This window comes from Pseudonaja textilis, chromosome 7, assembly GCF_049901715.1.
Source record: "Pseudonaja textilis isolate UNSWEBS1 chromosome 7, rPseTex1.2, whole genome shotgun sequence".
In the NCBI taxonomy this organism is placed as follows: domain Eukaryota; kingdom Metazoa; phylum Chordata; class Lepidosauria; order Squamata; family Elapidae; genus Pseudonaja; species Pseudonaja textilis.
This window is the reverse complement of record NC_141996.1, coordinates 20,132,161-20,148,361: the sequence shown is the minus strand read 5'-3', so window position 1 is coordinate 20,148,361 and position 16,201 is coordinate 20,132,161. Positions and strand designations below refer to the sequence as shown.

Genomic DNA, 16,201 nt, shown 5'->3' with positions numbered 1-16,201 from the left:
AACTTATCAGCTTCTGAAAAATGTTAAATCTATTACCACAAGTTGGTCTTGACAAAACTAAAAGGGTATAATTTGCTGAAAAATTATATGTAAAGACATAATGGCCAGTTAAAAGACCAAACACTGACAAAGTATCTCTATACACTTCAACAACATTTCTTTAATCTGGGTACCTAGAAATGTTGGACTGCAATTGCATTATAGCAGCTGACGTCTAATGCATCTGGAAAGTGCCTCTTTGGCAAAGACTGCTCTAACATGTAGTTACTTTAAATTCCCAATATATATTTAGTAGGAAAAAAAACATCAAATGGTTTTCATTATGGTCTCTCTTATTAACTACTATCACTTTACATGAGGGAGAATAAAGTTTTATATTCTGAGTAAACAGGAGAGAGATGACTACGCTACAGCTACGGGGCAAGAAGAAAATGCTAATCAGATAAACTTGGCTAGATTAATCATGAATTTATATTTCTTTCAAGATTTTCTAGATGACTAACTAAATCCTTTGTATCAGTTCTGTTTAGCCAGAAAGAATCTACAATATATTGTTATGAGCTGTTGTGTGAGAGAATGACCAGTTTACCAAAGCTACTATTGACTGAAATTCTGCCAATAGAACTAAGTAATGAGCAAAAGGTATACGATTCAGTAACAGTGACTACAGTATTTAGATAAATTAGAAAAACTGAAATGTTTGAACCATTTTCTTATATAGTTAAATTATATAATAGAATATGCTGGGAATAGTGCTACATAGTTATAATGATGAAAAAAAAAAGTATTTTTAAAAAGTCACAGCATTATTTCAGAAAGAAAAAAGTAGACAGGTTGACACTCTAGTATCATAAATATACTATTGATGAAATGATGTTATTTACAATATTAGACTTTTTACTTATATACATAAACATCCTTGTTTAACACGGATTTGCCAGAGTAGATAACTCTTTCCTGGATTACCTGCAAGAAAATTCTTTCATCTGTAAACCAGTAGCCTTTTTGAAATTTGTCAGAATAATAAAAATGGAGATTATGTAGCTAAAAAGCCTGACAAATTATGTTACTATTAAGTATAACGTTTCCTGTGCTATAAAAAATTGCACATATATACAGGTAGTCCTTGATTTACAACAGTTCATTTAGTGACCAAAGTTACCATTGGCACTGAAAAAAGTGACTTATGACTGTTTCACACTTATGACCATTGCAACATCCCCATGGTCACATGACCAAAATTCAAATGTTTGACAACTGACAAACGAAGTTGATGGGGAAACCACATTCACTTAGCAATTGTGTGGATAATTTAACAATAGCAGTGATTCACTTAAATTGTGACAAGAAAGATCATAAAATGGGGCAAAATTCACGTAATAACTATCCTGCTTAACGACAGAAATGTTGGGCTCAACTGTAGCTATAAGGATTACCTGTAATTATCTCTGCAAATATATACTAAATATTCAGAAACTTTCAGAGGAAAGAAACAATATTATTATTTTCATCTTCATAATGCATCTACTCATGGACTTATATGTAATTATAAACTTATTACTGATACCAACTCCATATAAAAATATTTATGGAACAGATCCAATTATAAAGTACAATCAAATCACATTATCAAGATTAATGATTACTCCCTTGAAACATTTCCATTTCTAAAGTGCACATAAAAGTTGTTAATAAGAAAAGGATTGATTGATGATCTGCTAAATAATTTTAATTAAAAAATAAAATTTACTATTTTTTGAATCCTTAAAAATGTAAACAACTGGATAACTCATGCAGCATTAAATCTTAAAATAATGCACTATTATGATATTGGCTTCAAACTTATTATCTGAGTTATCTGATAGCTTTCATGTGTACATATTGAATTTATTATGTGTGCATATCAAATTTATCAACAAATTGCCTTTTTTCTGTGGTAACAATAGTAATAAGATAATATTACTATAAGAAATGTTTCTACATTTTCTGTTTTGCAGAGCTTCGCAAAATTATTGAGATTAAATATACAGTTCTTTCCTTATCTTTAAAGACTACCATAGAAATGTCAAGTTACACTTTTTCAGATTACCTATTGATATTTTTTCTACACCAGTGTGCTTATAATATTTTAGTAACAATATTACAAGCAGAAAATTCTACCTCCCCCCCTCATCATTCTGCATTGGCTATTAATTACAGTAATCCCACAATGAAGCTTTTGGTTATTAGATAGGTTTTCAATTGTCATTCCATGTCATTCAATAGACATTGAATACTAAATAAAAAAAAATATTATGGACCCATTTTTTTGTTCTGTAGACACCAGCAGAGTGTTTTCCTTCCTTACCTATTATTTCTGAAAAAAGCAATTTACCCCACTATGAAACATTCATATATTCCAACACCTTCTATTTTAATTTATTTGTCTCTCTGAATTGCTAGGAGTTTGTTCATCTCCAGAGTTTTTCAGATTGCTTTGTTTGTTTTATGAGAGCTAGTGCACCAATGTATGGGGAAAGAGCATCATGCTCTGTATTTCAAGAAATGGGCTGGAGTTGCACCTTAACTGTGTGCACAATCAACACAGTGGCATATTGAATAGCACATCAATGGCCAACATAACAGACATCATACGGGGTACACTTAAATGCAATATGATAAACAGTATTTCATTCTTTATCTAATTTTCTGGAAGCTGAGGACATAAGGAACATAAGCAAAGCTTATAAATTAATCTTCTGGTTATAATCTAAATTACTTATCTTGTTGAGTAGAATGGTTTTTTAAAAGGTATGCTGTTTTCTCAAATGGAACAAAAATGAATTACTGAAGTATATCTTCATTGTCAACAAATTTTGTGTCAATAAATTCTGAGCAAAACTAATAAGGCCACCAAAGCCTGTACAGATCACATTCCTGTAATCTTGTAGTTTAATGAGCTGTAGGAAAATGTTTAGTTAGTAATTAATATCAGGTGTAAATGCTTTCACTGTCCTTAAGGGTTAGCTGTTTTAATAAATACAAAAGACAATCCATTCAGTATAGGTTAATCATTACCCATAAACCATTCCCACTCAGGAATTTCAAGTTCACTTAAATCTGATAACTAAGCAGCTATTTTTTGTTAATAAAAAGTAATGATTAAGTTAAATATCTTGCAGACATCCTATATGTAAAATAAACATTCATTCAGCCCCTGGCAAAGAAGGATCCTAATTATGGGATTGACTCAAAAGATGAAAGACTGGTTCTAGTATTAACTTGTGTAAAAAACTGGTTAAGAGAATTACTGACTTTATCAAATCTCATGGCTGAAATTAACACTTTCTTTCCTCTTTCCAGAGAATAAAGCTTAACTTCAGAGACTATTTATACAATCTGTCTCTGTATAGTAATCAGCTCTTCCTGCAGTGGTGTTCACATACTGGTGCAGATGTGCCTGTGTCTCAGAGGTGGTATTCAGCAGGTTCTGACCAGTTCTGGAGAACTGGTAGAGAAAATTTTGAGTAGTTCGGAATACCATCTCTGACTGGCCCTGCCCCCATATATTCTCTGCCTCCGAAGTCCCAGCTGATTGGCTGGGTCTTCTTTTGTTGCCCTGCACAGGAGAATGGAGCTGGAAAGCAGGTTAGTGGGGTGGGGAGGGAATGGGATTTTGCAGTATCCTCTTGGAGATGGGTGGGAATGGAGATTTTACAGTATCCTTCCCCTACCACACTCACCAAGCCATGCCCACCAAACCATACCATGCCCACCAAGCCACGCCCACAGAACCGGTAGTAAAAAAATTTGAATCGCACCACTGCTGTGTGTGCACAATAGGTAACTGTAAGGAATAAGAAATCTCACAGTAAGTCACATCCCCATTTAACTTGTCCTTTCTTTTTAACAAGGACGTGCAGCTCCATGACTTTCAAGAGGCCTACATGAAACATACTTTCTCTATGACCATTTGGTATAATTAGGCAGGAAGAAAGGGGGAAAAAAGAACAGGTGACTATTCCTATGGAACTTAAAGGTAAAGGTTTCCCTATCCAATCGTATCCGACTCTAGGGTGCAGCGCTCATCTCTGTTTCTTGGACGAGGGACCCAGTGTTGTTCGAAGATAATTTCCATGGTCATGTGCTCACATTGCTTTACAGCTCTCTCTAAGCGGTTTACAGAGTCAGCATATTGCCCCCAACAATCTGGGTCCTCATTTTACCCACCTCGGAAGGATGGAAGGCTGAGACAACCTTGAGCCTTGTGGTACCTATTAATCTACTCACATTTGCATGCTTTTGAACTGCTAGGTGGGCAGGAGCTGGGGCAAGTAACGGGAACTCACTCTGTTGTGCAGAGCTCGGGTCTGGAACCCCTTTGTCAGCTCTCCAGATGACAAGTTCAGCATCTTTAACCATGGAGCCATTGCGCTCCATATGGAAAATAATCTGTGTTTCAAATGTACATTAATTTATTTAGTGCTGTGTGGGTAAATATTTAAGAACCAGCTTTGCCAGCTCCATTGCCATTGCCATGCTGCTAGTTGCAGAACAGCTGATAGAGATTGGTGTTTTCCAAGACAAGCTCAACTATAGGAAGGTATCTCCAATTTATGAGCCTGGTTAACAATAAGGTTAGTAAAAAGTATTTTTGACTACTGGGGTCAACACATTAAAAAAATGCAGCTTTTAAATCCCTTGCTGAACATGCCCAAATGTCATTTTTTTTGTAGAGAATAAACTAGTTGTGATATTTTAAAAAACTGGCCGGGGTAAACTGGAACTTCATTAAAGAAATACTGGTATAATCAAAATCAAGACACAGTTCATTAAGTAAGTCTAGAAAGTTGTTTTGTTTCATACAATATACTGCAATCACTATATGTGGTAAAAAATGAAATAACGATTCCCATCCCATTTCCTTGAAAAATAAAACCAGAAATAGAAGGAACATAAGAGGATCCTGGAACAGAATTTATTAAACAAATGTTTAAGGGCCAAATTATGGTCAGCAAGGAAGCAGTTCAATTCCTTTAATCAATATCTTAGTGTATACTGAGCTGGCATCTGCCTCTATAGCCATATGCTAAGTTAAAAGTAATATGATAATGCCTTCAATATCACAGTTTTAGATTCTCTGTTATAAAGAGCAGAAAAGAAATAGCGGTTATGTTTTTAATAAATTTGTATTTATTATACAAGTGCAATATTTCATCTCTAATATCCCTTGAGCTGTCTTTCTGCCTACTGGCTCCTACCAGATAAATGCATTAGCTCTATGCTCTAGGCATTACCAGTTTCTTATGTTTGTCTGGACATGAAGACCACAAATTACTATTGAGACAAAATGTAAATGGAAAGTTACTTTAAATCTTACATCTTATTATGAATCCTCCAGATTTAAAACAACAATTCCATTCTTAAAAGGCTGTTTTTAGGCGTGTACATCTTCCAAATGTAGCAATACATTTTCCATATTTCATCTAGCTACTTTATCTAATGATGAAAAAAATTGATTCAATATGTTCTCCTTTGGCATAAATGTTGTGATATTTGATCATGTTAGAGAACCATGTTTTTTAAAAACGTAGAATTAGAAATTAGTTTGATATTTGATGAATATGTGATATATATAATTAGTTTCTCTTTTGTTGTTGTTTTGGTTTTTTTTAAAAAGTTAGTTGCTGATTCAGTATTTAAAGTATTTTCTGTTTTTTTGTAGTGTTTTGTAAAATTTGCTGAGGCAAATAAATTAAAAAACAAAACAAAAAGTCTTAGCAGTGATCTAAATTGCATGTTCACATGAGCTAAGAACTTATTATTCTCCTGAAATAGTAATTGTAAATATACAGGTAGTCCTCAACTTACAATCATTTGTTTAGCAACCATTTAAAGTCACAACAGCATTGGAAAAAAAGGACTTAGCAGTGGTCCTCATGATAGTTGCATCTTCCCCATGATCACGTAATCTAAATTTGGCTGCTTGGCAACCAGCAAGTATTTATAATGTTTGCAGCATCCCAGGGTCATATAATTGCCACTTGTGACCTTCCCAGTTGGCTTCTGACAAGCAAAGTTAATTATGGAAGCCAGTTTTGTTTAATGACTATGTGGTTCACTTAACAGCCACAGTGATTTGCTTATAATGAATGTGACAAAAATGATTCTAAAATTGGACGAGTTTTACTTAACCACCACCTAACTTAGTGATGGAAGTTCCGATCCCAATTGTGATCATAAGTAAAGGACTAGCTGTACAGGTAGTCCTCGACTTCTACTAGTCCTCAACTAGTGACTATTCCAAGTTATAACAGCACTGAAAAAAGTGAGTTATGACTGTTTTTCACGTTTAATGACCACTGCAGCATCCTCATGGTCACATGATTTACATTCAGATGCCTGACAACTGACTCAGATTTATGACGGTTGCAGTGTCCCTGGGTCATGTGATCATCATAACCTTCTGATAAGCAAAGTCAATGAGAAGCCAGATTCATTTGACAACCATGTTACTAATCTACCAACTGCAGTGATTCACTTAGCAACTGTGATAAGAAAGATCGTAAAATGGGGAAAAACTCTAACAAATTTCTCACTTAGCAACATAAATTTTGAGCTGAATTGTAAGTCGAGGACTACCTGTACTTCATGCTGATTGATGTATTTTACTTTTTTTATTCTAAATTTATAATTAAGATTATATTTAAATGCTTTTTTCCAGACCTTCAAATTTCTGAAAATTATATGTATATTGTATCTAGCAGAATATAATATACATATTCAGAAGTGCTTCCTTTATTTTCTGCAGATTTATTTGTTCTTGATTCCATTTCAACATATGCCATAGCATTATTTGCTATTACTGAATGATACAGAATTCAGTGTTTATCATAAATGTTTACATAAGTGATTTCTCTTCTTTTGCCTTTTATTCTCCTTTTAGAAAGTCCTTTTAACTTTCTGATGGCCTTTTTACAATCCACAGTCAGCTTTTTCATGAGTAAATATTTAAACCACAACTCTGTTTTAAAAGGTCTACTGACGGAGAGTAGATGAAAGCAGCCCTGAAATTTATAGCTAGCTAGGTAATAATCAACTGCTATCAACATTCTCTGATCATTATTAATTTTGCTATCACATTATATGATCATAGGATTTTAGCCTGGGAAGTCTGTGGACCCAATTTAGCATTCAAGAGCAAACAGTAATTTGTCAAAACACACTGTAATATAGTGTGTCAGCATACATATTTTATTTGGGGAAGTTCTAAGAAATTGAACACACTTACTAAACATTTAGAATTCTTTTGACATAATTATTGTGCCAGTTTTATTTACAATATGCTAAAGTTTCTAAAAACTGGAATAAATTAGTTAATTTGTGAGTCAATTTACCTAGTATTAAAGTATTATAAAAACAGCTTAATATCAGTATTCAGCAATACACATAATTACCTACAGATGTAGGGAAATCTTCAAAAACATATTTTGACTTGATGAGAACAGCAACAGGTTTCATATTACTAAGTCCTGATTGTTGTTCTCCATATGGGATCTTTCATTAAATGCTTCAGTTTGAAAAGCTACTGTTTTACTCTTCCAATTAGAAATGTTATTCTCCACAATATTCCTGCCTTCACTGAGTTGTTAAAATGTCTCTTTCAATTTTTTAACTGAAAGAGGGGGCGGGGGAAGGGGGTTGCTTCTGTGTGAATGGCAGGCGCATGTGTAAGCACGTACATCTCCATTTGTGCAAGGATACATGCATCCCCATTGCTCACACAAATGGAGCTTCATGCATGAGCCAGAGCGCCTGCTGCTCGCACAAATGGAACTGCACACATACAGGTGCACTCAGCCACCGTTTGTGTGGTTCGCTTCCAAAGCACAAATGGAGCTTCATGTGCTTGTCTGCCACTTGTGCGGCTCATTCCGAAACACAAATGGAGCTTTGTGCACTCGCCCATCACTTGTGCTGTCCGGTTCTGAATGGGCCATGGCCCAGTGAGCCATGCCCTGAGAGTTGGGGTCCCCGATTTTAAATGAAGACACGGGTAGATTCCGTTAATTTTGCTTCCTTCATTTTCCATAAAGAAGGAGGTACTTGTTGCATGTACTTCCTGTATCTATCATCTATTAGTCAGGCTACTAAATGTCAGATATAGTAACTGTACTACATTATGCGTAAGAATAGTATGACTTAAGATCTGCCATACCATGAAAACCATGCCCTACCATGTAGAAGAAGACAGATGCACAGGGAACAATGCCTGGTGCAATAGAGAGCTGTCCCACCACACCAGAGAGCCCTCTAGGTGCATGTCAGCTGTTCCAAATAAGACATGCATGAGAGATTGCACAGTGCATTAGCAATGACCTTAGCTGACTGTGAGAGCTGAACAGTTCATGAGAGTGATTATATGGAACAATAGGAAGGAACTTTCACCTTCCACTGCAAAAACTGAGTACCTGTCTCCACTTGCTTTACTATGTAACCCACCATTCCTATCAGCTGTTACAGTAATCCTCTATTTATCCCGTAATGGAGCCTGCCATTAATTTGCAGGTCATTAAGTGGAGTACCCGGTGCCTCAGGGTTGGGACATACCCTTAAAGGGATAGTGCAGGCCCAGGCCAGCCTGTCCCAGGTCTCCCAAGGCTTATCCCACCTTGTCCCTCGGGGTTCCCCAGGCCTTATCCTGCTCTCAAGCTGGCCATGCAGCCAGGCAAAGGAGCAGAAGGGACTGGCACATGGACGGCATTTACAGCTATCTGGCTACCGAGGGAATTGGCAGGACTCAGCCTGCTTCTCACCCAGGGCCAAGCAGTACCTACCTTACCATTTGGGGGTGGGGATGGGGGTTGCAGAGGAGCCTGGCTGATATGACGCAAGGCTCAGCTCTATTGCAGAAATTGCTGGTCTTGTGGCAGCCTTGTGCTTTTCTTCTAGCAAGTAGTATTTATAATACGAATAGAGGGAGCTCTGGTTTTTTTTAAGGGGGATTCACAAATCCCCTTAAAACCACTCATTTCACTCTTTGTAGCTCTCTAGGGAATAATTACAGACATACAAGTAGTCCTGCAGCTATAACATCAACTGGGGACTGGGACTGATGTGATGGTAAAGTGTGACATCATGTGACCGCATTGCTTAGTGATAGCAATCTAGGGCTTCCAGGTTGTCACAGTAATCAGGAAAATGCAGTTTACATTATGAATGTCCTAATATTTTAATATCAGAAGCACTTACAGTGTGGTTCATAAGGAGGAGGTGGATCACCACAAGGAATACATTCCATATCCTGAAAGCCTCCAAGCTTTGTCTTTCTATAAAATCTGGAAGACAGAAGAAAAACATCACATTTCTCATATCTGAAAAAAAACAGCTCATTTCAGAATTATGCTAATAAAAATCCATAAAAAGATATTGAAATAATATAGGATCATATAAGTCGAGATTAAGCAAGAGGTTCAGGTAGTGACACTCTTCTGATGGGCTAGGACACCGGTTTAATGCTTTATTGGACCGAAAGATGAGGGCCGTGGTGAGCACAGCAATGATGAAAAATGGGCAGATTCATATCAAATGCATAAGCATGGGCAAGATTTTCCTTTTTCCTAAGTTTTAGGAAGATTGTTTTTAAAATGGTGAACAGTACTATACAGAACTAACTAACATGGCAGGAAACAATGTGCCAAATTTTGGCAATCGTAACACTGAAATCCAGCAGTGCAATCTGGTGCATTCTGGGAAAAACAAAAAGTGGGTTTCAAGGCTCACTGATCCCAGGAATCCTACAAGTTCAAGCCTTTGGTCTAAATCCAGAGGTGAATTTGGTGAAACTTTTGTTTTGTCATCATTTGTTTTACTGTAGCTTGTTGTCGTCACATACTTCTACTTTGTCCTTTACTCCTGTCCAATTGGAAATCTGATGGGGAATTCACTTGCATTTGCTTGATGCTAATGCAATCTTTCATGTGATCTGCAAAATTAATTTATTAGAATCTTGGATCATATTGAGAAGTATAGGTACACTAAAACCAACATAAATTAACGCCACCATCCCCAGATTTCCAACCCATCACTGGGAGGTCAGGGATGGGGAGGGCTATGTGAGCAACTCTTCTCTGGCCATTTTTAAGATCTCCACATTTCCACCTAAAATATGGTACCTTTATGTCTCCTTTACACATATCTGAACAATATGCACTGCATAATGGAATGCTGAAGAAAAGGAAGTTCTGCTATTGTGAGATGACTTTTCATTAGAGTACCCTAAGAGCAAGGCTTCAATATATAATTACCTATTACATCTGGAAGACATGGTAGAAGGAAAATCTCAATTTAGCAGACTGACTTCAATGTAATAGACTTAATACCCAGTGGACAATTTTACATATCAATTAACATCAGTTGTATAATTAAAATTGTGTAATGATGTAAACTGCATCATTTCTTTAATAAAAATAAATGCATTTACTATTAATATTGTAAATATTTATAATATTGAATAGACATTTGGAAGCAACAGACATTCCCTCTTCTCAGTTTAAACCATGAAAGCAAGTTTTCACTGCAGTATACAGAAGCAATTTGACAACTGTAGCAGAGCCAGCCAAAACTGAGAATACGATTATTTACAGTCCTTCCTAATTCCTTCTATAACTTACCCAGGCAAGCAGTCTCCACAAACAGCATTGCTAATGGCAGAACAATTGCTTTTCTGAAATCGATTTACTGAAGCACAGTCCAAACATTGTTTGCATTTTTGAAAGCCCCAGTCCTCTTTGAATCGGTTTGGCCTGCATGTCATGCACTGGGCATCCTCGCCATATCCAAAACCGCATTCCTGTGGGATTAACAAGCATTATTGTGACACTTAAGGAGACATGAATAATGGGAAGCAACAAAGATAAAATGAGGTCTCAGGGTAATTATTTCTGAAAATAAAAAATAATCTTTTGAGCAATTCCTAAAGTGCTGTCCATTGTGAATAATCCCCTTTACTTTTATAAGAAGCACTAACTTATCCACTTTCATCTCAGAAACTCTAGTATTTGAATGAAAAAGGATTCAGTGGATTCCTGCTGCTTCATTATTATAAACTTATGGAAATTGCTGGCGTGTCCATCTTTAAACTATGCCAACAATGTCAAAATTTAGAAGCTAGCCTATGAAGTCCTTCAAACAATTTTATGAACACCAGAAAAATAATATAAACTTGTTGAGTTAAACTGAAGGTATATATGATCAACAAAAATGCTTACAATGATTATCTTAAATAAACAATAGAGAAAGGTATACAATTAAATATGTTAAATGTAGTGCAAAATTATCTATCTATCTATCTATCTATCTATCTATCTATCTATCTATCTATCTATCTATCTATCTATCTATCTATCATTCTGCAATACTTGGGGGCTCACATAAAATACATGAAATTGTACATAACCAAACAAACTATCAGAAAATATAATAGCAGCATAAAATTCTATCACATAAAAAACTGTGGGAAAACTTAAAAAAATACTAAGATAACCCTACAGTTCCTCTAAAAATTGCTTCCTAATAGAAACTGTTTACAAGAGGGGAAAATAAATTTGCACGAAAAATAAAAATAATATATTGCTAGACAATTATCATATAGGCAGACCCAGTTCTTTATGTTGTCCTGTTACTTATGGAGTGCTATAGGGCTCAGTTCTTTTTAACTTCTATATGAAGCCAGTGGGAGAAGCATCCATCAGTATGAGATATTGGCGAATTGTTGATGATAACCAAACTGCTACCGGTCTGGCAGTTTGGTCAATGTTTTGATTCCATATCTGAAGATAACTATTATCTGAATGAAATGAAATGAGTGAAACTAAACTCAAGCAAATAGAGTTGTTGTTTGTCCACTGAGATTCTCTACCTACTCACATGTTGTCTTCCCAGGAAGTGATACCAAGAGAGAAGAGCCATGACTTGGGGATCCTCCTGGATTGCTAGGTACTACTCAATGGGCAAATAGAAATCATGGTCAGCTGGTCTAGCTTCAGCCTTAAATGAAGCAGGAACATGATCATGTCTCATCTATTACAATGTACACTAAATGAGGCTGCCTTTAATTGCTGGAAAATGTAGCAATATGTGCAATAATTTCTATGGGACTTCATGAGCACAAAAAGCCCACACTGTGGCCTTGCATTGGCTTAAGTGAGATGGGTGGCCATACAAATAAAATGTATGAATGAATGAAAAAATGAATGTTTAACTCTTAAACTATGAAAAGACTTCTCTAGTAAATAATATTGCAACTTCCAAAATATTTAATTTACAAGTACTCTTTCAGTGCTATATGTAGGGTAGAAATATATTTAGTAATTATCATACTTGAAAAATCAAGAGAATACTTTTCCAAGTTTTATATGAACATACCTTAGATAATTCCATTCCAGGACCACATTGTTCACACAATATACAATTTCCATCATGATCTCTGTACTCCTGCTCTCTACACTCTCCAGTTTCACAAATTACAACATTTAACTACAAACAAGAGGGAAGAAGTTAAGATTACATTGTTAAAGAAATGTATATTTCAAGAATACAGCCCTATACATACTCAGAATTTGCTCCCAAGAAAATACATAACTACAGAAAGGTACTTGGAATTGCTAATCAAAATTTGGGAACATATATATAATGGGAAGAGGTTCTTTTGGGGGAAAAACAGGCTTATACTGCAAGAATGAATGTAGGATAGTAGTTAAGTCTCAAAGGTGTTTTTTCAAAAGGCAACTGGACTGTTTTTTTTTTCTTGAGGGAGAACAAAACCAAGAAGCTTCATCAGTTGTGATGGCGGTGTGTGTGTGTGTGTGTGTGTGTGTGTGTGTGTGTGTGTGTGCTTCTTGGAGGAGAAATGTTTTGTTCTTCTTCCTCAAGGGAAAAAGTCCAACTGCCTTTTTAAAAAAGCACCTTTGAGACAACCCATGACCTGGATTGCTGAGAATCTCCATACACATATAGTAGTTAAAGTATTGAACTTGAATAGGGGAGATCCATGCTAAAACCCTCACACAAAGATAACTTGGTGCATGGGAGTTTCTTGTGTTATCTCAAGGCAACGTATCTCACAAGTATATTGCAGAGATGAAATGTTGCCATTTTAATAACCATACTGGGGCTTCAAAAGATGCAGCACCAAGATCACTCATGTATCATCCCTCCAAATGATTTGTAGATTGCTTTGTAATTGCAATTTTAGGCAACTCAGAAACTACCATGCTTATATTATTATAATGGTTGGTTACACAGCCAGCCAGATGTTTAGACTGGATTTGGCATTTTTTCAACCTGCCGAGTCCTTTACAAGGGCCTGGGATAGGCAGATGTTGTTGTTTGATGGCACAAAATTTATTGTTGCAGAATGTAAGTTGTTCCAAGGAAAACTGCATTTTGCAGTTGATCAATGGTGATTTTTGTCAGTGGCAATGGTATTGAAGTTGTGCTCTACTGTAGATGTTTTGGGATTGTACCCAAGTCACCTGTTACTATTGGTATATCTTTGCTTTCTTTTGCCATAGTCATTCTATTTTTATTTGCAGATTTTGTATTTTGTGATTTTCTTTAGTTTTTTTCTCTTCTCTTCTGCTATTTCTAGGTATTACCATGTTTTTTGTCTTTCTTATCAACAGCTGTTAAGTCTGGGGTATTATGTGGCAGGTCTGTTTGAAATCTGATATCCCAGAACACTTTAGCTTCTTCATTTTCTATTACTTTGTCATTTTGCGGTCCCACAAGTACTTGCTTGCTGGCAAATTGTATTCTTTGTAAATATTCCAGTACAACATTATTATGGTTTGTTGCACACTCAGCCAGATGCACCATTATTATTACAATTTGTCACATAGTCAGCCAGATGTTTAGATAGGATCTGGCATTTTTTTTCAACCTATCGAGTCCTTCCCAAGGACCTGGGATAGACAATTGTTCTTGTTGTTTTTATACTAAAATAAATATATATGAACTTAGCTATCCTTAGGTTAATGTCAACTTGTGTTAATCAACTTGATATTGATCAGATTAATCTAACAGAGCATTTAATGACATCTGGTCAGTAAGTCAACATTTATAAAAGAGTGCAGTGTAAGCAAACTAGACAAACAAATAATACAAATGTTATAGTGCTTCGCATATTGATTTGTGGTCATAAAACAACTACCTATTTTTTTGACTGCAAGAACATGTACTAGTATGACATACAATGCATAATAAGAAAAATGTTTATCTACTTACAGCATATATCAAAAGTATCAGCAATCTAAAGATGAAATATTGCCACTCAAACTTTTGTGTATGCATTTTTTCTTTAAAAAAGAAATATACCTGTAAACAAGAAAAAAAATTAATTCGTAAAGTACACATTATGCCTATGATATATAATAAATAATAGACAGTACTAATGTTATGTCTGGATTTTATGTTTGAGTTGAAATTTCAGGAAGAAAGTTCTCATACCCACTATTAGAATGCTATCTAAGAATTTACTAATAGAAGAAAGGACAAACTCATAATTCTTAATAATAATAGGAAAATGAAGAGGACAGAAACATTATTGACCAAAATGTCAATGTGGTTGTTTAAAAGGTATTAACTGTAACAACATTTACAAAATAACTTGTCTACTTCACAAACTAGCATCATATTGCATTTCCTAATTTAGTCTCAACTACAATTAAACCAGATTAACTTCCATAAGAAGAATGATTTAATTTATGGAGATACAAACAAAGACATTTTGATTTCCTAATTCAAAGAACTCTTAGTAAACATCAGGTTTCCAACAATTAAAGGCATTTCAAGTAAACTCATTGATAAACCCTCTCTAATAAAACTATTGTAGGAGAATTTTTGAATTTGTTTAAATCATATTTCATTTAAGATCCTAATAGGTATGGGGGCAAAGAAAAGTCTAAAGAGGGAGAATTATAGTCCTCTATAGATTAATATATTTCTAATTATTTATTGAGTTAAGCATATGTATGTAATAATATGGTTAGATATGTGAGCTAATGAGCAAATATATTGTCATCTTTGAATTGAAACAAAGGGTTATATCTGAAGCCATTCTATTCTTATAGTCACTATCTAAAGCTAGACATTAGCTTCCAGAGATATTTGTTATTTCCTAGCTACTATAGTTAGCATTCTTGCTGTTAACATTTTCACTATCTTGTTACTCAATTCAACTTTCTTTGTATCTAAGTTTCCTGGCATTTAATTGAATATATCTGATCTTAGCACCTGTTTTCCTGGAAGATGTATTAAGGCTACAGGTTTTTGCTTGACTCCCAAATTCTAATTCATTCTTCATAAAATATCAGTTATAATCTTAAATTACTGTGATACTAATCCTATTTAGTCTATCCTTTTTTGTACCAAAAGGTTAACTTTCTGAACATCTCCAAAATAGAAGGGAATTATATGTACTGTAAGAAGCCTAGTTTGTGTCAGGCATCAGATTAGTTAAGTAAAAGGATTTGGGAACCAATCTGAAAAGTCAAAAACATCTCTAAAGATGACAACAGTAAACTTCCATAATGTTGCCAATAAGACTGCACTGATTCAGTCAGTTAATTCAACCCAAAGTATTTTTTTTTTGCTTTAAAATTTGGAAAAAAATATTTAAAACAATAACAATGATATGTAATGGCTAAATCAGAGCTCAAATCTATAAAATCTACAATGCCTTAGCTTTCCTTCTTTTCTCCCTTCCTCCATCCCTTTCTTTTTGCTATCCTTTAAATGCTAATTCTGGTTCCTAAAAAATTAACCATTCAACTACGTATTATCTTCTTAGACCTGGCCTTCGTGGCTTTGAAATAAATGAAAGTGAATGGGAAGTTGGTTAGCCTTTTATTTTAATTCTATAGTAAACACATGCAAGGGATTATTACAGACTACTGGTAGTCCTTGCTTTACAATAATTTATTTAGTGACCATTCAGAGTTACAACGGCACTGAAAAAAGTGACTAAGGACCATTTTTTACACTTACAACCATTGCAGCATCTCCATGGTCATATAATCACAATTCAAACACCTGGCAACTGAATCATATTTATGACAGTTACAGTCCTAGACTCAAGTGATCACCTTTTGTGACCTTATGACAAGCAAAGTCAACGGGGAATCCAGATTCAATTAATAACCGTGTTACTAACTTAACAACT

General features: G+C 35.1%; 1 protein-coding gene across 3 annotated transcripts in view; it reads right to left on the bottom strand.

The window, feature by feature from the left end:
* Positions 1-16,201, bottom strand: part of TNFRSF19 (TNF receptor superfamily member 19) — a 44,045-nt gene that overhangs the window by 10,579 nt on the left and 17,265 nt on the right. For 2 of the 3 annotated variants that reach the window (XM_026708914.2, XM_026708913.2), the window contains exons 2-5: positions 14,266-14,355; positions 12,406-12,516; positions 10,653-10,831; positions 9,232-9,317 (exon numbers count right to left, since the gene is read on the bottom strand). In XM_026708914.2, coding sequence (XP_026564699.1) covers positions 9,232-9,317; positions 10,653-10,831; positions 12,406-12,516; positions 14,266-14,331 — 442 coding nt within the window. In that variant the 5' untranslated portion in view covers positions 14,332-14,355. The remainder of the gene's footprint in view (positions 1-9,231; positions 9,318-10,652; positions 10,832-12,405; positions 12,517-14,265; positions 14,356-16,201) is intronic. The other variant, XM_087937156.1, reaches the window with a different exon arrangement.